Source organism: Indicator indicator, chromosome 13 (genome assembly GCF_027791375.1).
Source record: "Indicator indicator isolate 239-I01 chromosome 13, UM_Iind_1.1, whole genome shotgun sequence".
Classification (NCBI taxonomy): Eukaryota; Metazoa; Chordata; class Aves; order Piciformes; family Indicatoridae; genus Indicator; species Indicator indicator.
In genome coordinates this window covers 24,689,157-24,711,546 of record NC_072022.1, presented here as the reverse complement: position 1 = coordinate 24,711,546, position 22,390 = coordinate 24,689,157, and the positions used below count along the sequence as shown (strand labels likewise).

Sequence of the window (22,390 nt, the reverse complement as noted above, 5' to 3'; positions counted from 1 at the left end):
AGGCAGTACAGCCCAGACTAACCTCCAGATGGCAACTGGTTCCTATCAGCTGGCCATGCATTTGCTGTAGTAGGTGCAAGAGTATCCTGGCTTGAGCTTGGCAGGCCTTTTTAATTCCTGGTAGCCAGAGGGAGAGCTGGCATGGTGGGCAGCGAGCGTCTCTTGGACACCTGCCTGGTTCTCACCAATGTCATCAGAGTTTTCCTGTGAAATATTTTTATTCTGGCAAACTTGTGTTTTCTATAGGATAATCATTGCTGGAAAACTATCAGCTCACTTCAAAGTCTCTGCTCACTGATTTGGCTTAGTGATATCCTTTGATTTGGATGAATTTTGGAAAGGTGACCATTTCCCTGTGCCTCCAGTCCCTGTAAGCATTGCCTTTCTCTGTGTGTCACTGTAGGGCATCCCTCAGAACTGCACTTGGGTATGGCTGCTCTACTGTCACGTGGGATAGACCAAAACCTGTCATCATCACAAATTTATGGGTTAAAGTGTCACTGTTCTTAGTTTTTCATGTATGCTAACCTAAGTGTGTACAAGCAGACATATATCTGTGCACACAGAGAAATAAGAGAAAGGAGGTAAACCTGTAACACATGGTGTGGAAAATTATGCTGACACAGCAAAAGTTTTTAGGAAAGGTGATTTCCCTAATGAAAACTGTATTGATTTAATGTAACTCCGATGCAGAGCAAAATGTGGAGTGACAAACCACATTTTTCAGAGAATTCTTTGTGTTGTGTTCTTTCACTGTGAATCTGGATTGTTCTGTGGCTTTTTGAATTCCTGGTATTGAAGGAGAGTGATTTAGTGGCTGGAGAGCTGAGCATCACTATAATTTATTTATTTTCCTGATTTCCTGCTGTTGATGTGGCAGTATCTGATAGTTCCTCTCCTTTGTTGTGCTGTCCTATAAAAGGAGGTATTATAGCTTGCAGGATAATGTACAACAGGGTTTAGAGTTTCTTTAATGCTGTTAGGTGCAAGATGTAATTTTTGATGCTAAGCTTGCTGTTGGGAAATAAATGAGGTGAGTGTGATTCTGTTGTTCTAGGCTGTTCTGCTAGCTCATGCCTGGGGTTCAGTTATAAAGTACTGATGTCTCAGGTTCAGTTTCTCTGGCTAGTAATAAAGGCAGGCACTGGTGTTGCCTACAAATCAAAGGCTAGCTTGCCTTCCAAGGCTGAGGTAACCTGGCCACAACATTTAGAGTCCAGGAGTATGATATAGAAACTTCACAACATAAACTTCAGTGGCTGCCTAGTTTTTTTTCAGCAGAAAAGGAGGTGAGGAGCTTGTGGGCAACACTTGAATTCTCTGCTTTGGAAAGAATCACTGCATTAGGTTTTTAGGGATGCTGCAAATAAAGACAGTTTATCCAAGACAGGCACATTTGTTACCTGCAGTGTGGGTTTTTTGATTTGTTTGTTTTATTTTTTTTTCTGAATGCATCATGTTTCTGGGACCAAAAAAACCCCACCAACCGTGTCTAGGTCTGAAATAAAAGCAGCAGTATTGGAGGTGAGACAGAGGTCGAAGAAAACTGCCCTGAATTTATCATAACAAAGTTGAGTTATTAAATGAAGAAGTCATGACATGAGGTGTGTTTCTCCAGGATGCTGTTTTTTCTGATAATCCCAAACCAGTTGCTGAGCATTGCTGCAGTCTTGACATCAGAAGGGCTTGCTGTAAACAGTGCAGTCTTTAAGCAGAATGGTTGATGAGTTGTAATTTCTGGTGACTTGCAAGGAAAATACCAATGCTAATTTTTTTTCTATTCTCCAGTGATACTAATTTCTCTGGATTATTTGCTCTTTAGCCATGTGATACATGCAGATTTCAGTGTCTTGATGGATAACTGCAGGAGCAAATACAGGGGAAAACGGTTGAGTCACGAGCCTGAGACCCATGAGAACAGATCTGAAGCCAGAGTGATGCAGTGTTACAGAAGCAGGGCTTTCTTCAAGCTGTGGAGATTCTGAGTCACCAGGACAAATTGTTTTCAGTATTTTTTTTCTTTAATTGTGTGCTGGGAGGGCTAATGCACAAACTCTTGTGACCCAGTGAGTTGTTTTGCTCACTGTTAAACAAATACTGCTGGATCTGCAGCAGTCCTGACTCCAGATGTTCCTGGCCCTTCATCACTGTCGGCAGTTCTGCCTGATTGATGGGATCACTGAAATGGTCCAGAAATATGAAAGTTGCTGTTCACTGCTTTACCTCATAAGCAGTTTGATTTGGAGCATCTGAAGGAATAGGGAGGGAGTGTGGGTGGAGGAGCACCTCGTGCTGCAGGCTCTATGAAAGGTAGCATCAGCCTGATAATGGTGTGAGAGTCCCAGGGGCTGTCCTGGAGGCTAGATCATTGCAGCCTCCCCAAGGCAGAGTGTTAGGACACTATGGATTGTATAGACCTGGCAGTCACATGCATTTTGGTTTAGCTTTTCGTCCTTTTATCCTTTCACTACACTGGTAGAGCTTTCCAGCGGTGGCTTGAGTAGAAGTGAGGAGAAAGAAAAGAATATGCCTGTGGATTTCTTCTGTCTTTTGACCGAGAAGCACTTTGGTTGTGGGTACAACACCCAAGTTGTGCAGTTGTGTCTGCAGGCAGCTTTTGGCATAGAAATACCTTTGAAACTTAAGAGAGATTTAGAACAGAAATGGTGGTTTCTAACCTAGAATACAAATATTTGGTAGTTGTTTAGGTACAGAAATGCTAGGAAGAGTGGTTTTCTGGTTTTGTTTGTTTGTTTGTTTTTTTTTTTTTAAGGCTCAAAAATAATTTAAATGAAGCACAGTTAATAGAAGCCCCGTCCCTGGAAACATTCAAGGCCATCTTGGATGGGGCTATGAGCAACCTGATCTGGTTAGAGATGTCCCTGCTCACTGCAGGGGTTTTGGACTAGACGGCCTTTAGAGGTCTCTTCCTTAACCAAACCATTCTATGATTCTAAGATGGGTGAGATTTGCGTTTTCATTCGGTCAGATTTAGTCAAGACTACCCAGTCCCAGAATCCACCAGGTTGGAGAAGACCTCAGAGATCATCAAGTCCAGTCCATTACCTAATACCTAACACTTCCTGACAACTCAACCATGGCTCCAAGTGCCACAACTAGTCCTCTTTTTAGCACATACGTTCCCCCAGTGACAGGGACTAAAGTTAGGATTCAGAATTTCACCTTTTGGAAATGGTATATTTTTTTTTTATCTGCTGCATCCCCTCCCTTCCTGTGCTTTGTAAGGAAAAATGCTGTAACACTGAATTGGGACTCTTCGTGTACTTGATGAACTGAGATGTTAGATCTCAACAATAGAGTTGAAGTACCAAGACACTCAAATAATTCAGAAGATAGTTTTGCAACCTAAGGTTGTTAAGAGGAAATCAAGAGCATTCCTTGAATAGTTGCAAAGTAGCTAAATCCCTCCTCCCCGCACCCCACTTGCTTTCTGCAAATTCCAGACCCTGCGGGTGGAGTTGTCATGGTGGGCTCTGTTGTGCCTGGGTAATCCCTCTGGGAACCTTGTTAGCCTGGGAAGGGCCTCAGCAATGGGATTATTGCAATGCAACTGCACCCCTGAAGCCTCCTGAGTGGAGGCAGCCGTGCCAGCCTGCTCTCCTGCGAGGCAAGGCTTTTCTTTGCTGGGATGGACAGGCTGAAGGCCTGGGAACCAGTGAAAAGATAACTTTTTTTTGCTCTTATATTTGAAAACTGATTAATAACCACTGTGCTGTGCCAAGCTGTATGCTGTTCCCCTTTAAACTCCTCACTGATAAATTCCTGAAGAGCAGTGGCCAACTGAAGTGCTTACTCCCTGGCGGAAAAGGAGGTTTTAATTCTCTATTACATTGCACAGTGAAAGTTTTGGATAGTAAATGAATTTCATAGCTGCTATAGCCACCAAGAAACTCCCTTTATTGCATTTGAAAAGTCAGCTATTTCAAATGTGCTATGGAGAAACTGTCCTAGATAGGCTCTTTTTACATGGAGAGCGTCATTTTAATAATTAGAAGGATTTAGTTAATTAGGCAGTATTTATTTCTCTGCAGCAGTTAACTTACATAGAAAGAGAAGGTCTCCTTCTCCCCACTGTGTCATGCCTATGTGATAGGATTGTTTATCATAGAATGCTTTGGGTTGAAAGGGACCTTTAAAGGTCAATCTAGTCCAACCCCCCTACCCTGGGTAGGGACCTTATCTGGGGACACAGGAAAATAATAATTTATGGTTTATTTTTTGAAGGCCATAGTGCTGTCATTAGCTGAGAGGCTTGTTTTAAAACTCAGCTCAGCTATGGTGCTCCTTGCTGTGGCTTAGCTTAGATGTATGAGAAGTGAAGTGAAAATGAAGGGAAGATGATGAGGCCTTCAAACATAACCTGGTGAGTCATAGCCTTCCACCTCACTGTCAGTCTTTATAAATGAAAACAAGCTGTGAAAAAAGCAAGGTAGTGCTTTCTCCAGGACAGCCACCATGTATTTGGGAGCTACAGAAAGTGTCTGCTGGAGTAGAAAAGGTGAGGAAGAACCAAAGTGAACTGAACCAGCTCTTTGTTCCTCATTTTGTTTCAGGTGACTCTGTTGGGCTTCGTGGTGGGTTTTGAGTATCTTCCTTTTGGTTTGGCATGGCAACAAGAGGCTCAAAGAAGAGCAGCAAAGAGAATCAGGGGGCTGTAGACATGAGCAACGAGAAAAGCTTGGGAAATGGGGTTTGTTTGGTCTATGGGATTGGAGGTTGAAGGGAGAGAGGATGAAAAGAAGGGAGGCAGATCGGTGGAAAGAAAATAGAAGGTTCCTCTGTCCGTTGTCATGAGTGGAGAATCAACCAGAAAATTTTTTTAAAGGAAAGAAATTCTGGTGGGGCACATTTCCAATGCAAAGATAGGTGATGGGAGACACTGGCTGGAGACATTGTGCACCTTTGGTCACTGGAGATGCTGAAGAAGGAACATCAGTCAGGAGAGGCTGAGGCAAAGCTGGCTTTCTACAGGGAGGGGAGTGCTGTGCTCCAGCAGCTCTTTGTTTCAGGGAAATATTTTACTTATTTTGTTCACTCAGTGACCAGACGTACAATATTCTGGTTGGGGCTTCTCTTCTTAATATACTGCTTGTTATTTTTTTTAATTCTTAACAAGCTGCTTCAGGATTATAGAACCACTGTGAAGGATGGAGGGAGGTGGCTGGGAAACCCCTGGGCTTGCTGAGGGCATCTGTGAGCACAGATTGTCACACTTAAAATTTTAGCTTGCGCTTTTTCCCTGTTGTTGTGGTGTAAGTGCAGTACTGTAATAAAACTCTTCAGAGGGCCAGAAGATATTAAATGTCTTGACATTTGCTTTATATATATATATATAAATGTTTTATATGTTTTTTTTCCAAGTGCTTCTACATCAGGAAGGTGGCATCACAAAATAACCCAGCACATGCCTGAGTACCAGCCCTGTTGGTGATCCTCCTTCCCTCCCCACCTCCACACGACAGAGTGCTTTTTGGTGTCACTTAGATATTAATTGCTGTGTTGTTTGATGAGCACATGGAGGATTTTAGATGATTCACTGAAGTCCAGGATCCAAACTTGTCACGAACAAAACTCATCAGCCCCTGTGATGATGGTTAGTGGCACTGTGTTAGTGCCAAGTGGGTGGTAGGAGTGAAGGTTTGCTTTGGGTTTCAGTGGCTGGATGATGCTTCTCCCTGTGGGTGGACAGGTAAAGAATAACCATCCCCTGATGGCTGCCTTGTGTGGGGCAGGCAGAAGAGACCACACTGTGTAACTGCATTGTTGGCTAGGTTTTGGGTCTGCTGCTGATTGCACAGTCCTTTTGGTGTTACTATGGGAATGCAATAATTCCATTATGAACAACTGGAGCATTTTCTTTTACTGCAGGAGAAAAATGGTGTTGTATAATTATCACTGCCTTTGAGGGAAGTTGTGTTCAAAGCTGATTGTTTAGCATTTGTACAAACCTGTTGCAGGGAACAAAACCTTTTTTACAAGTGAGTGCCATTTGATGAAGGTGCCAGAAAGCTAAGGCATGTACACACACTCCCCAAAGAGCAGATACATCACTAGAATGTGTCTGAGGGCTGTCTCAAAATTGCAAAGGCAAAATCATGTCCAGAGCTGAACTTCCATGCTTATGATGTTCTCGTGGCTTGATGTTTGTCTTTCTGCAAAATAAATAACCTCTGCTGGTTATCAGGCAAATATGTTGTGTTGTATGTAAATGGTAATGCTGTTAACTGGTACAAAAATAAACCAATTCTCATTTCATGACATCTGTTTCCCCTAAAACTGAGTTCTGGTTAAAAGTCCCTGCAATGATTATATAGACCTGGTGAGAAGCTCAGCTGGAGGATGCTAATCCTTCTGGTGCTATACAAAGCTTTAGCAGTGTAAAAAGTTGGTATGTTAAACTTTTTGGTTCTAAAATGAAGCCTGATGCTGCCAGAGCTCTCCCATCGTTGGCATGGGCCAGCAATAGTGTTTTGATGAGTTTCTCCCATTTCTGAAATTAGCTTTGTGGTCTCCTTTTCTCTTGTGGAGCCTCCTGCAAAGGTCAGGCTGCAGTTTTCTGTTCAATGTCTCTTCTGTCTCACCTTTCTTGGCTGTGCTCTTCTCTGTTCATCCACAGAGTTTCTGGCATATTTTGTATCATAAATCAAAGGGTTGTGCAAAGGAAAAAACAGTGAACGAGAGCAATACCTATATTTTCAAAGCAGAGTACTTTTCTATGCAATACCCTACTGCTCTGCAGCAGCTCAGAGATTTATTCAGGCTTAAATACTGTCTTATGACCTAAACTCTCTTCTGGTTTTGTGTCCAGTTACATTCCCACATGTTTCCTTTGTGACCCTGCATCAAGCATTTCATTTCTTTGTCCCACAGTTCCACTTGTGAAGTGAGGAGAATAACAACCTCACTCCAGCCAGATGTGCTGGGGATGGATTCGTGAGTCCTTGTGGGGTAACGTGGTGCTGGGTCATAGAAATGCTTTTAAGCTCCTGCTTCAGATGTCAGAATGTCATCTTGGGCTAATAATCATCACCCAAATGAATGTCTTTCCAGTTCCAGGTTATTGTGTTGTGGCTTGTGCGCTAATGGATTAATTTCAGATGTTTTCAACGTAGTTGGTGCTTCTCTTTGTTTCCAAAGTAGTCCTAATTTATTTAACAGTATTTGCCATTCTAGTCAACTGATTTTAGACAGATGTTTGTCTCTTGTGTTTTAGTCTAGACATCTCTGATTTACAATCTGTAGCCCATCTGGTGAATTGCCATGGGAATAGGCTTATTTTCAATGCTTGAAGTATTGCAACATACTCTTTGCAAGTGTTTTTGCAGTAGCGGCTGACTAGCCAACCATCAGAAAAGGTTTATTTTAGCTGAAGAATCTCTCTTGTTTGTTCAGATTAGGGGGGGAAAAATACTCCATTTCTATTCAAAATAACAACAAAAGGAATGTTCCACTATAAAATGTTCACTGGAAGTTGAAACTCTAGAATAATATATGGACCTGCTTTAAAAAAAAAAGAAACAAAACCCACCCTGGGTATGTAGAGGAACAGCAAGAGATCTGAAGAATCCATCCCTGTCCTCTGTGGCTGAACAAGTAGGTTTGTCTAACCTTTCCTAAAGGCTGCACTGAGCTTTATGTTGTCCAAGTGTCTCATAAATATGTCAGCTCACTCATTGGTGCTACACATGGCAGTTACTGGTGCTCTGTCTCTGGTGTAGGATGACCCTGTGCTGGTCCTTGTTCCCAGGCACATCCTGCTATGCTTCCATCCCCACAGCATGGTGCTGAGTCATAGAAATGCTTTTATGCTTCTGCTTCAGATGTCAGGATGTCATCTTGGGCAGGAGAAGCAGCTGTTGATACACAAGTGGATGATTTTCCAGGCTGTTCAAGCAGCCTGTTGACCTCATCTGGACTTTTCTACACTTAGTAAATTAGTGAAGTGTGATGGACACCAAAACAAGGTGCAGAATGGTATGGGAGGTCTTGCAGGTGACGAGTGATGAACCCCAAAATCCAGGTGCAGAATGGTATGGGAGGTCTTGCAGGTGACGAGTGATGAACCCCAAAATCCAGGTGCAGAATGGTATGGGAGGTCTTGCAGGTGACGAGTGATGAACCCCAAAATCCAGGTGCAGAATGGTATGGGAGGTCTTGCAGGTGACGAGTGATGAACCCCAAAATCCAGGTGCAGAATGGTATGGGAGGTCTTGCAGGTGACGAGTGATGAACCCCAAAATCCAGGTGCAGAATGGTATGGGAGGTCTCGCAGGTGACGAATGATGAACCCCAAAATCCAGGTGCAGAATGGTATGGGAGGTCTCGCAGGTGACGAGTGATGAACCCCAAAATCCAGGTGCAGAATGGTATGGGAGGTCTTGCAGGTGACGAGTGATGAACCCCAAAATCCAGGTGCAGAATGGTATGGGAGGTCTTGCAGGTGACGAATGATGAACCCCAAAATCCAGGTGCAGAATGGTATGGGAGGTCTTGCAGGTGACGAATGATGAACCCCAAAATCCAGGTGCAGAATGGTATGGGAGGTCTCGCAGGTGACGAGTGATGAACCCCAAAATCCAGGTGCAGAATGGTATGGGAGGTCTCGCAGGTGACGAGTGATGAACCCCAAAATCCAGGTGCAGAATGGTATGGGAGGTCTCGCAGGTGACGAGTGATGAACCCCAAAATCCAGGTGCAGAATGGTATGGGAGGTCTCGCAGGTGACGAGTGATGAACCCCAAAATCCAGGTGCAGAATGGTATGGGAGGTCTCGCAGGTGACGAGTGATGAACCCCAAAATCCAGGTGCAGAATGGTATGGGAGGTCTTGCAGGTGACGAGTGATGAACCCCAAAATCCAGGTGCAGAATGGTATGGGAGGTCTTGCAGGTGACGAGTGATGAACCCCAAAATCCAGGTGCAGAATGGTATGGGAGGTCTTGCAGGTGACGAGTGATGAACCCCAAAATCCAGGTGCAGAATGGTATGGGAGGTCTCGCAGGTGACGAGTGATGAACCCCAAAATCCAGGTGCAGAATGGTATGGGAGGTCTTGCAGGTGACGAGTGATGAACCCCAAAATCCAGGTGCAGAATGGTATGGGAGGTCTTGCAGGTGAAGAGTGGGACAATTCTTTATGGTCTCAGGGTACATGTCTTAGAATGCAACACAATTTATGCTTGAAGTGTTGAACATTTGATGTTTGCACATGTATTAATTCATATTTTTAGTGGGGGGGGTTGTTAAAAATGAGCATTTAGCCTAGCCTGACTTGCTTCCACTTCAGGTTGAGCTGCTGTGTAGCAGCTTGTAGTATTGTGATAGCTTTGGACAGGGCATGTTTGGTGCAGCGGATCTATTTTAATTAATTTCCTGTTTTTATGGGTTCCTGTATTTCTAGAATATGCCCAAAACCAGATTAAAACATCTGGGAGACACATTTCAGAGTAGCATGTGGCTGAGTAGGAATCTCTTGGTTCTTCCATTAAATCGTGGCGTGCTGTTTAACTGCAAACGGAATGCACTCGAGCCTCCTGCTGTGTGTAGCAGGTCAAGTAGCAAACACAGGTAAAATAAACTGTTTTCAAGAGTCTTCAGTGTAAACAGCAAAGATGCTGTCATGTAAATAAGCCAGAAAACGCTCCAGGAGCTGTCTGCTTGATGCATTTGGCACAGATTTCTGAGGATTTTGATTTGATGTTTGACTGAGTTTGTCTGCACATGTTGAAAACATCAGTCAAACCCAGACTCCAGATTGGATGTTACTGTAGGGCCTGTGGCTGTAAGGTTCAAGGACTGAACATGTGCATCAAGTGTACATGACCTGCAGTTTAGTAGTGATGATGCACTGAAGCTCCAAAAGACCTGTGGTATGTTCTACAACTTCAATTCTTTTCATGTTTTATTTTACATTTTATTTGCAGCAAGTTAACTTGGTGATTGAGGGAAGTGGGTAGAGAGCTGTTGCAGTTTGTAACCTCTCCTAAGGTGGTCACAGGATTTAGAGAGGATCATGAAAAAATAGACAGCAGTCATCACATCCCCCACCAGCTCAGGAAGTAAATCCATGGAGAAGAGGTGTGACCAAAGCTACAAAGGCCTTTGAGAAGCACATTTTACCTACATCAAACGTGCTTCAGCCTCCACTCTTAGCTTGTACAGATTGAGGTAACTGTGTTCAGTGGTTAAGCTATGCAGATGTAGGAGGCTTCAGGCTGATAGGGGTATTTGGTTTTTTTTTTTTGGATGTTTCATTTGCATTTAAATAGCCATTTGATGCAGGATCCAACATCATTGGAAATCCATGGAGCCATGTCTATTAAACTTGAAGGGTTTAGTAATGTTTTTGTGCTACTCTTAGAAGATGGAGGAATTACTTCATGCTAGCGAACTGTGATCTGAATAGAAAATAAACAGTTGAGTGCCAGACAACGTGAATGGACGTGTGGTGGGCATCTTTATTCCCATGATTATTTTATTCATGTGTAGATGAGATGACAAATAGATATGGATAAGCTCTCCATGCCGTCGTCTTCAGGCATGAGCTGGTGCCATGGAGATGGCCAAGTGCTGAATGCTTTATCCCTATGCCTTGATAAGCTGTATTGATGACTTTATTTCTAGCCTCTCATGGCCTCACCTATGGCAGGTTGAATGCAGCATAGGTGGGATTTTTTTTTTCCTAGCATTTTGAGACCTCTCCAAAAAGCAGTAATTTTACTCCCTCAAGCACTTAATATTGGAAAACCTGCTCATTTTCTCCCCAGTGTGGAGTTTCTTTAATCTACAAATTTATACTCATCTAAGGACGAAGTATTTGGATCTCGATCAGCAGCAAATTTAAGACCCTGTGTCCTAGTAACACCTGAGGGTTGACACTTCTTCCACCTTTTAGCATATGTGAGCAGAGTTCAGTTAGCATCTGAATTCACTCTTGTCCAAGAGAGGTTGCAACTCAGAATTGTGATGATGCTTGTATGTGCAAGCTCTTTGCATCCTGCTTGGGAGGTGTTTGTAAAGTGGTCTGGTGCACTTGGGTTGGCAGCTTAAGGCTGTAGCCAAAAAACTGGGAAAAGTGCTCACCACACCTGCTGCAGAAGAAAGATGATGAATGGAAGAGGATGCAGAATTTTCTTTGTTTTGTTTCCCTTGTCATCACCTTATTTGTTCTGTAAGCTGCTTTGAGAGTAACCAAGGGGAGGGAGAAGAGACGTGTGCTTAACAGCAACAGGGAGCCTGTTTATGCTTATTTCATTGAGGAAATTGTTCCGGAACAGCTGCTCATCCATGTGAAAATGCAAACCCTTGGGTCCCAGCCAAGGTCAGCAAGCCCTGGGTCATTTGTTTTAGCAAAGCAGGTCAATTTGCCCTTTAATTATATTTCCTTTTCATTTGGTCACACCTCTTGCTCCATAGATTTATTTCCTGCGAAGAGCCCTGTGTAGGGGAGGGTCTGATACCAGTTTTGTTGTGTGTCAGAGGGAGGCATAATATTTTTCATTAATTACTTAGAACTGTTAAGCTTTATAAAATATAATGCATTTACCTGACTGGATTTAATCTCCTACTTAGCTAGTGCAGTGGGTTCTTGTTATTAAAATGTGCAGGTTCTTAAATTTCAAAGTAAAAGTGCCAAATCACTAAATTTCAGGTAGTTTCTCTGCTAACACATATATTGCAGTGTGAAAATGGTAAGTTAGTACATTTGCTAGCAACAAGGCTGAGAAATTCCTGAACTTCAGAAGAGTTTTGAGTAACTGCTCTCTGAATGATAGCTTTATAATGAAGCCTAGTAGGATTTGCTCTTGGTAATAAACTGCAAAATGGTCAGGAGAAACACTGAATAAAACATATGCCTATGTGCTGGAGCTGGATGTGAAAAATATTCTACAGTGGACCTAATTTAGTAATAAAGAGAGAAATGTAGTGCTCTATAAGCACTAAAGAAAGGAAAATAGTTTAGTAAAATTACTTCTTTGCCATATAATGCTATGTGGAAAGAAAGAAATAAGAAAGATGCAATGCTATGGCTGGAAGAACTGAAATGTCAGATTGTGGCTTCTATAATTTAAGGAAAAAAAATCCTAATTAAACTAAAGTGGTCTTTATTGCATGCATAAAAGGTCACTAGGGACCAAGAAAAAAAAGCATACTTATTCCAAAACTGGGTTTATACAAGAACTTTGAAAGTGTCAGGGATTGCAACCAAGGCTGTAATTAGCTTTGAAAACCTTGGAACCAAAGTTTCTCAAGTACATTGTGACATGATTCCTGAGGGAATAAAAGCAGCCAGAAGAACTGACAGTCCCTTTGTGACAGAAGCATCCTCTTGGCAGGGGAAGAGGGACACAGAGATGGGAGGTAGACTTGCTTTGATCTGCAGCATCACACAATGTAAACCATGACACACACAGGGCTGGAGTAATTGTTGTCATTTTTGTTAGACTAGGGGCATGGGTGTTTTTGAAAAGGCAGCAGATTTGTAAACCCTTTTTGGTCATCCAGAATGGTTACAGTAATTAACTTCCTTCTGTCAGGGGAGTGACAGAAACACACAAAAGAGGGGAGCATGTAGCTTTGAAGAGGAGGACAGACTCTTACTGGGGTGTCAAGCTATTAATTAATTCTGCCACAATAAAAGACTGAGTTGTTTCTTTTGCTGTCCCTTAATTATTAGCATGTGCTAGAAATATGAAAACTTTGTGCTCTTGAAGCTAGGCTTAAGTATTATCTGACACCTGCCTGTGCCTTCAGCCCCATGGCTCCTCCGCCCTTCCTTCTCACTTCAGAGAAGGGGGAATAGTTTCCTTGCACCTGCATTTTGGATGGAGCCAGCTCCAGTGTTTTGAGGCAGCCCTCCAGAAGCTGATGGAGATGGTTTGTACTTACGGTGTTGGAGCTTGGGGTGGAATTTGGCCTCTTGTTTTGTCAGCAGAGGTGGCCAGAGGTTTTCTGGCTCCTTTTCATTCTGAGCTCAGGAGACAGACTCTGTTTGTTAGCAGGTTTAAAGTATTAAAGCGAGCTGATTTCAGTGTACAGCATCTGTGTTAGAATGGACTGACTTTCTCTCCTTTAAATTAAATCTTGTATTGGACCAGGAGCTTCAATTAAAACTTTACAAGTTCTAATTTCCTAGAGAACACAGTACTTGCATCCATCCTGTGGATACAAACAACTGAGGAACATCCTTCACTTTTTAACAGTCAAAAAATATTTTACCCAACTGAAAATGCTAAAAATGAAAACAAAACACACAGAGACAAATGCAGAAGGTATGGGTTTGGGTTTAGTGTTAACTGAGGAATGATTTCACTGCAAGAATGGTCTTCAATAATGGGGATGATAGTCTTTAAAAATGGGGATTGTTGTGCTGTGGAGATGGGGTCTGTATTTTGCTCACTACCACTTGAAATTATTTTGGTACCACTGATGAGAGAGATGAAATAATGTATGCTAAAGTCATTTGGCTAGCCTTGAAATCAAAGTGCTGGAAACAAAATCTACCTGCAAATCACTAGGCTGTCATTCTTTTGAAACTTGTTATCCAAATGACTTTAACAGTTTGTGGGCCATACACAGTTTGCATGGTGCACCTTTTGATGATAAAACACAGGGTCTAGGGGTTTTTATTGGAATGGAAGCATTACAGTCAACAGTATCGGTGTGGGAGTTTGACTTCTTCCTGCAAGTAGATTGCTACTCCATATGAGCAGTTGGCACAAGGCTTAGATACAAGGCATGCTGAGCAAAGTGCTTCTCATTTGTTGTATAGGGATTGTCTGGTCTGTGTAGAGAAACTCCAAAACTGTCCCATTGTTAAATTTATTTCCAAGTCAGAGTACCTGTTCCCGAGAAAGAATGGCTTGGGCCAATACAGCTGTAAGCAGACAGCATTTCAATGAGAGACTGAAACAGGCTAAATGTGAAAGCTTTGTTCTATTAAGCAGTCTTAATATTTAAATTATTGTCTACTGAAGTGGTGAAGTCAGGATTTTTAATTTTATAGCAACATTTTTTTTTCCTTGCTGTAAAGCTCCTTCTAAAACGTGTGTCACTTCAGTACCTGAGGGGATCCTGCAGGAAGGCTGCAGAGAGACTTTTCATGAGGGTGTCTAGTGATAGGACAAGAAGGAATGGTTTTAAGCTGAGGGAGGGAGAGTAGGGTTAGACTGAATCTTAGGAAGAAGCTTTTTGGTACAAGGGTGGTGAGACTGTGGAATAGGCTGCCCAGGGAGGCTGTGGATGCCTTCTCCCAGGGGATGTTCAAGGCCAGGGTGGATGAGGCCTTGAGCAGCAGAGTCTAGTTGAGAGGTGTCCCTGCCCATGTCAGGGATGTTGGCATGGATGATCTCTGAGGTCCCTTCCAACCTAAGCCCTTCTATGATTCACGTTTTCAGGGGGTTTGAATGGAGCCATTTGGATGGCAACTCCCCCTGCCACCCCCCAGAATTCACTTACTGCTCATGCTGATTTTTTTTTTCATTCACATTAAAATTGTTGACTGTCTGGGGAGACAAACAGTTTTTGAAGAGCTATAGGGTAAGGTGGTGGTGAGGAGCCCACATGAGCTGAATAAAAAGTTATAATGACTTTTTTTCTTCTCAGTGAGGCTGTAGTATAGGTGAAGTTCCCTACATAGTTAAGAACAGGGAAGTATGAAGAGCAGCAGAACCATACACCTAAAATGACTTATTTTAATTACAACTTTGGAGCTTCCATATGCTTAGTACACTTAATGCTAAATTGCCATCTTTCAAATCTAGATGTGACAGGTAAAACATGCATGTGCTGATCAGACCCTAAATAATTGGACATAGAAAATGAACCAAGATCAGAGGAGATATCAATAACTCAGGTGGATTCCTGTCTGTAGCATGGGTTTTGAGAGGTTAGCAAGTCCTGCTTATTGTGTGATAAGCAGCCTGAGAAGTGTGAAAAATGTGGATGCATAGGAAATGACTTTTGGATAATGTAATGTGTACTGGTTTTGCTGAGATCAGACAACAGACTCTGGCTCACTTTGTTGCTGGAGATTTCATTAGATTTGCCTAGACTAGGACCAGTCACTCCAAAAGTCCATTACATCCCATCTGTGCCTGAAGTCCTTCATCTGTATTAGGGCATAGCTTCCTTACTTAGAATGTGATATGGCTGGAGGTGTTGGATGGCTTCACCATCAGAGAAGTTGTCTTTTGTTTTTTTAGTCAGTGTTACAGTTCAGTTTGCAGTTACAAGGAGCAGAGATCTCTGAGCTTCTTTTCAAGAGTTTAACCATTGCTATTTTACAGATTCCATTGGGTTGCAAGGGACCCTCAAAGGTCATCTTGCCCAACCCACCTTGCAGTGAGCAGGGACACCCCTAACTAGATCAGGCTGCCCAGGGCCATATCGTGGGTGGTCTTGAACATCTCCAGGGAGAGAGCCTCAACCACATCCCTGAGCAACTTGTTCCACTATTTTACCATTCTCATTGTAAAGAATTGATTCCTTACGTCCAACCTAAATCTACCCTGATCCAGTTTCAAACCATTGCCCCTCATCCTGTCACTACAAGCCCATCTAAACAGTCCTCCCCCAGCCTTCCTGTAAGTCCCACTCAGGTATTGAAATGTAGCAGTCAGGTCTCCCCAGAGTCTTCTCTCCTCCAGGCTGAACAGCCCCAGTTCTTTCAGCCTGTGTTCATAGGAGAGGTGCTCCAGCCCTATGATCATCTTGGTGACTCTGCTCTGGATCTGCTCTGCACTGTGTCCACCCCATAGCTGGACACATTACTCCTCTCACCAGAGCAGAATAGAGAGGCAGAATCACCTCTCTTGACTTGCTGGCCACAATTCTTTTGATGCAGCCCAGAATGCCATTGATCTTCTGAGCTTCAAGTGTGCATTGTTTGCTCTTGTTCAGCTTCTCACCCACCAGTACCCCCAAGTCCTTTTCTGCAGGGCTGCACTCAATTTCATCATCCTCCAGCCTGTATTGATATTGAGAGTTTCCCCTCATTCTTAGACCCATGGGAGATAGGCTAACAGGTTAGTGTAAACATTCTAGTATGTTACAAGGTAGTAATGAATTTAATTTTACATTTCAAAATAGTAAGCTCTCATTGCAAATGTCTGTCTGATGTTTGAGGGGTTCATTTATTGACTGCTCTGTGTGATGTTCCTGATTTTAGTGGCTGAGTCCACAAGCAGTTGAGCAAACCATTTCCATTTGATCTAGACACGTTCCTTTAGCTGTGAGGTTCTGTTTGCCAAAGTGGAATGGTTATGGCACTTGCTTTGTTGTACTTGTACTCGGTGCCTCGAAATGGAACTTGCATGTTCAGGGCTGGATTTCACAGTGGAAACCATAAGCTTCTTGCTTGTATAACCACATTCCAAGGTTAGTCTGAATAGCTGAGATAATGAATTTGGTCTTTGTGCATTCTTAAACAGATAGTTTTTCACATATGTGATATTTTATTATTTTGTGCTACAATTGGATGCTTTCCTTGGGAGCTGCCTGATTCCAGGCTGCACAGTTTCTGCTTTGTTCCGTGCTCCCCGTGCCTTCGACAAGAATAACTTCACCACATTTCAATATAGGAATTGTGGGCTGCTGAAGGACATATTGTGTTACTGCTTAATGTTGTAGAAGTTGATCAGTGGGTAATATAAAGTCTATGTTTTAGCTGGTTTATGATGAAAATATTATTTCAGCAGAATATATGGTAAAGTCATTGGACAATGATCTTATTCTCAGAATGAGGGCAGAAAGCATTTTCCATAGATCAGAACCTAGTAGAGCTGCACTTTTTGTTATTGCAGGCTTCAAAAATAAAGCTATACTTAGCCTTTTCTGAGCAATTGTGTGGGTTGGTTTTTTTTTTTTTTTTAATTTTTCACTGATAAAACCCTAATATCTTATTGCTGGCTTTCTCTTAGGACCAGCAGAGGTTCCCATGATGTCACCCAACGGATCCATTCCCCCTATTCATGTGCCTCCTGGTTATATCTCACAGGTATGCTTCTTGAAGAATTAAAATGTATAAAAAGGCAATGGCCTCAAGATATGTAGAGGAAGTAATTTGGTTGAAGTTTTATTTGCTAGTATGTATGACCATTTTCATTAATATTTTCATACTCCTCCTCAGTACTGACAGTGCACACACGTTTGCACAGGTGAGCATGCACGTGCACCTTCACACACTGGTATGGTTACCAGCTGGGGGGGGTTTAATACTAGCAAAAGTTACACACACAGTTTGAGCCTGTATCACAGTGTATCAGAGGTTGGAAGGGACCTCAAGAGATCATCAGGTCCAACCCCCATGCCAGAGCAGGATCACTTAGGGTAGTCCACACAGGACAGGAATGCATCCAGGTGGGTTTTGAAAGTCTCCAGAGAAGGAGACTCCACAACCCCCCTGGGCAGCCTGTTCCAGTGCTCTGCCACCCTCACTGGAAAGAAGTTTCTCCTCATGTTGAGGTGAAATCTTCTGTGTTCTAGTTTGAATCTGTTGTTCCTTGTCTTATCACTGTGAACCACTGAAAGGAGCCTGGCCCCCTCCTCCTGACACCCACCCCTCAGATATTTATAGACATTGATCAGATTCCCTCTCAGTCTTCTCTTCTCCAGACTAAATAGCCCCAGGGCTCTCAGTCTCTCTTCATAGGGGAGATGCTCAAGTCCCCTAATCCTCATGGCTCTCCACTGGATTCTCTCCAGCAGTTCTCTGGCTCTCTTGAACTGGGGAGCCCAAAACTGGACACAGTATTGCAGGTGTGGTCTCACCAGGGCACAGAAGAGAGTTAGAAGAACTTCCCTAGATCTGCTGGACACACCTTTCTTGATACATCCCAGGATCCCATTGGCTCTCTTGGCCGCAAGAGCACATTGTTGTTCCATGGAGAACTTGCTGTCCAAGGTCTCTCTCTGTGGAGCTGCATTCCATCAGGGCAGCCCCTAACCTGTCCTGGTGCCTGTTGTTATTTCTCCCCAGATGTAGGACCTTGCACTTGTCCTTATTAAAATTCATGAGGTTTGCCTGCACCCAGCTCTCAGCCTGTCCAGGTCACGTTGGATGGCTGCACAGCCTGATGGGGTGTCAGCCAACCCCTCCAGTTTTGTATCATCAGCAAACTTCTGATGTGCCAGTCCTCTCCCTCAGAGAGGGAGAAGTCCCTGCTGTTAGGTGATGACAGTCAGAAAGGATAGGAGACCAGTGGAAAGTGGGAGAAGGAGCCACCACAGCTATAAAATATGGTCTTGATCCTCAGTATCTTCCCAGCAGAAATCCTGTGGCATATCAAGAAGTGGAGGTTTTGGATTGTTTTCAAGAAGAGATGTGATTTAATTATCTATTTATGGAAAAAAAGGAAGAAGCTTTTCCACAAATCTGTTAGATTTTGGAACTGTTGAATAGCTACTGCTCTTCTGGATAAATAACCACTTCAGATTACCAGATTGTTTGTGTTCCTTCCTTCTTCTGCAGAATTTTTGGACTCTTTCTGAAGTAAGGAAAGGGAAAAAAAAAGGAAAAATAAAAGTAAAAAAGGTTGATGTAAGGCAGAATAGCTGTGAAGAGTACAATCAATCCTCTAATTTCACTGCTTTCGTTGAGACCTGGACTGGAACTGAAAGCTTTGTTAAATGTATACAAGGTATTTCAGCTATCCTTGATGAACAGCATAAGAACTTTTTGATACCATATATTTTGGCTTCTTGCTAAGCAGAAGATAGATGCTGTCCTGGAATCCCTTCCCCTCCCCAGGAAACATGTGAGCTTGTGTAAGGCTGAAAAATTGCGGATGGCGTCATACTTAAATCCCACAAAACACTGCAATCACTCTGTGGTATTGTAACTTCTGAGCAGGGTGAGAACATGCTTCAAGCACAGGGAACGTTGTCAGGCAGCCTTGGGGAGAGGGCATACAGGCCAGCAGGGTGGTCCAACTTCCTTCTGCTTCTCAAGCATCCCAGGGTGGGTGGTAGGGGTACGCTTTGAGACACCATTTGCAATGCTGTTTAATACTCCTCATGCCCTCGACTTTTAATAAGCTGACCCATGCAGAGGAGTTGCACTCTTCCTTTTGAAATAAAACCTTTTTATTATTAAAATATTTATACCTCTCAACCCCTGCACTGAGATAGTTTGGTATAATTGAAATGCTTTCCAAACCAGAATGATGAAAGTTCTCCAGCTGTAGCTGTCTGAACTCAATGACTGTTGTGGAGCAGCAGAATAATTCACTAAAGAAACCTTTAAGTAGTTTCGTAACCAAAAAAGACAACAACAACAAAAAAACCCACAACAACAAAAACCAAACCAACAGACCAACCAAAACCCCTCTTCTGAAGAAATTTTTCCAAGGAGCTGAAAGTATGTTGTAAAGTTTTAGGCAACACAATGTGTGTTCTGCTGTGTGGTAAGTGAGACTCTTGCCTTTCAGATGACTTCATGTTAAGTAGTAGTTGAAAATGTGTAGTAATCAAATTAATTCTTATTGTAATACACATCTCTGCCTTATTTGCTCTTGATTTTGTCCATTGCCTCATAGTTAAAATCTCTATTTTATGATAAACAGTGTAAGCACAACTTAAATTTAGAATGGTAAGGGAAAGACCATGAAGCAAATTAATGCACTTTGAGAGAGGAATCAAAATATATTTGATTTTCGGTTTGATATGTCCCCAAAGTGTATATCTAAGAGACAGGCAGAAAGCTGACACCCCTGCAGAAGAAGTATTAAAAAAAGGCAGGAAATCTTTTTTTTTTTTTTCCATTTTGTTGTGCCAAGCCTGCTGGAGCTGTGAGTATTATTAAATATTGCATTAGTTATCTAGTGATTGCAACTCTGGATTAAAATGGTGCTTCGTTACCTCTTCTGAAATGATCAGCAAAAATTTGGCAGGAGGTCGTGTGCCCTGCAAGATCAACCCTCTGGAAGCAGCAGAAAAATAATTAGACTCTATTTCTAGGCTTCAAGGACCATATTAGTAGTTGTGAGTAGAAGCCAGGTTTGTTGGTGTTAAAGAGATGTTCTCAATGATGAGTCTTAGTCAGAGTGGGGAAAAAAAACAGGAAAATAATAGAAGACAAATACAAACCACCAGTTCAGATCTTTCATGCTATGGTTTTGCTTTTAAAGACCAAGCCAATACAGGCAGTTATTTTGCATTTATTTCCTTTTCAGCAGACAAACATCTGTGCACCTCTGGCAGATATGAACTATCAGATCAGAGTTCATGTCCCTGCAATTCTTTATTGGCTAAGGGTTAGTTAAATATACAAGAGAGAAAAAGTCCCTTGGTGCACTCTTGGTGGACAATATTGCTGCTGTAAAAGTTAGCTGTGGAAGGTGGCATGGTAGACAAGTCTCTGTTCTCAGAGTCACAGGATGTTAGGGGTTGGAAGGGACCTTTGAAGATCAAGTCCAGCCCCCCTGCCAGAGCAGGACTATAGAATGTAGCACAGGTCACACAGGAATTCATCCAGATGGGTCTTGAAAGTCTCCAGAGAAAGAGTCTCCACAAGCTCTCTGGGGAAGCCTGTTCAGTGCTCTGTGACCCTCACAGTGAAGAAGTTCCTCCTCATGTTGAGGTGGAACCTCCTGTGCTGTAGTTTATATCCATTGCCCCTTGTCCTGTCCCAGGGTGCAACTTAAATATGTGCCATGTCAACCCTTTTGGCTTCGACTGTTGAATGTTGAAGGAGCAGCTCCTATGACTTCTCAGAAGCTGAGCACAAGCTGTTAATGCCCATTCCAGTTGCAAGCTGCAGACAGAGCTGCTTCCTTGCTGCAAGAGTTCTGAGAGACAGGTTGGGAGACAGCATCTACTCCTAGGATGTCCACTGCAGACTTCTTGCCATCAGGGTCTGTGGCCTGATGGTTTCTACAGGCCCTGATGGTTTCTCCTGGCTCCCAGAGCTGTCTGGCTCCCTGGTGTCAGCATAATGTGAAGACAAAGATGGTTATTTGGATGCTAAGATATTAAATTGGGGACATCCTTCTGGGTGGTTGTTTCTGCTTTTCACAGTATATGTTTGAGAGGAATGAAGGAGGATTTAGAGTGTTCTGTTGATGAGAACTGCAAAAATGGAAATATCAAACCCCATGATCACGAACTTGTTTGCCTAGGGCTACTGGCTGAGGATTGCTCTCTCTGAAGTAAATCTGGAGCAATTCCACTGGAGTTTGAGGAATTCCTCATGTGTAGCTGGACATGAAAATTTGGCATGAAATGTGGCTTTTTGTTAATATGTGGTCTCTGCCACAGGTATTTTAAGACTAGAAGACTAGTTTACTGGTTGGGGGATGAAACATGCATGGTGCTGGTAAAGGCTGCTTTTGTCAGGAGATGATGGTGGGGTCAGAGAGTCTCAACTATGCAATTCAAGCCATGGTCCTGCAGCTCAATATTCCTGCATGAAGCACATAACATTTGACAGAACTAAAGCATAACCTCTAGACAGAGGAAAGTCTTGAAAGGACATTTAAAGGGGTAGAAAATCCATCACCTCCTGGGCAATCAGGATTTTGCTCTTGGGTACATTCTCTACCCTAAAAGAGAGATGTTTTCTCCAGGGCTGTCTTTGTCTTGCATAAGTTTTAGCCACAAGCTCTTTGTTTTTGCATGGCTTACACATGCTTCTCTGTGTGTTTGGTAGACTGGAGTTGATCAAGTTGTCCTTTAACAGGATGATCCTCCCTAATGCTCTGAACACAGGGAAGGTCATGCTGATCTCAAACTCAAATGGAACAAGCCATAAAGTGAGGATCCTTTTAAGTTCATGAGCCAATGCTTGAAGATCTGTATCACTGTAGATTTAAGAGATTCCAACATCCTTGGCCACCATTATAAATGGTTAATTTAAAGATCATCAATGTATAGATGAAGAATCCCATGTACCAGGTTCAAGGTGCACTTCTAAAATTGGATGGCAAAGCAGTGATGCAAACGTGTCAGGGCTGGCAGGAATTATGAACAAATAAGATGTTGACATCCAAGTTCCTTGTGGATGAGCTCATTCTGTCCTGTTTTTTTTTTTTTTTTTTGGTACAGATTGATTTATGAATAAAGCTTCAGATTAGTTTATGAAATTGCCAAAATATTGGTTGTGTTCCACCCAGGGGCCATGCTCCAGATGTGCTTGCACACTAAGTGCTAGATTTAAGTGAAGTAATTCATTTTGTGGTGAGGGTGACAGAGCACTGGAACAGGCTGCCCAGAGAGGTTGTGGAGTCTCCTTCTCTGGAGACTTTCAAAACCCATCTGGATGTGTGACCTACTCTGAGTGACCCTGCTCTGGCAGGAGGCTTGGACTGGATGATCTTTGAAGGTCCCTTCCAACCTCTAGCATTCTGTGATTCTGTGATATATATTTTTTTTTTT

The 22,390-nt window shown here is 42.7% G+C and overlaps 1 protein-coding gene across 1 annotated transcript in view; it reads left to right on the top strand.

Annotated features, from left to right (window-relative positions):
• Positions 1-22,390, top strand: part of FNDC3B (fibronectin type III domain containing 3B) — a 181,991-nt gene that overhangs the window by 52,268 nt on the left and 107,333 nt on the right. The window contains exon 3 of the mRNA XM_054385962.1: positions 16,939-17,015. Within this exon, the coding sequence (XP_054241937.1) occupies positions 16,939-17,015 (77 nt within the window). The remainder of the gene's footprint in view (positions 1-16,938; positions 17,016-22,390) is intronic.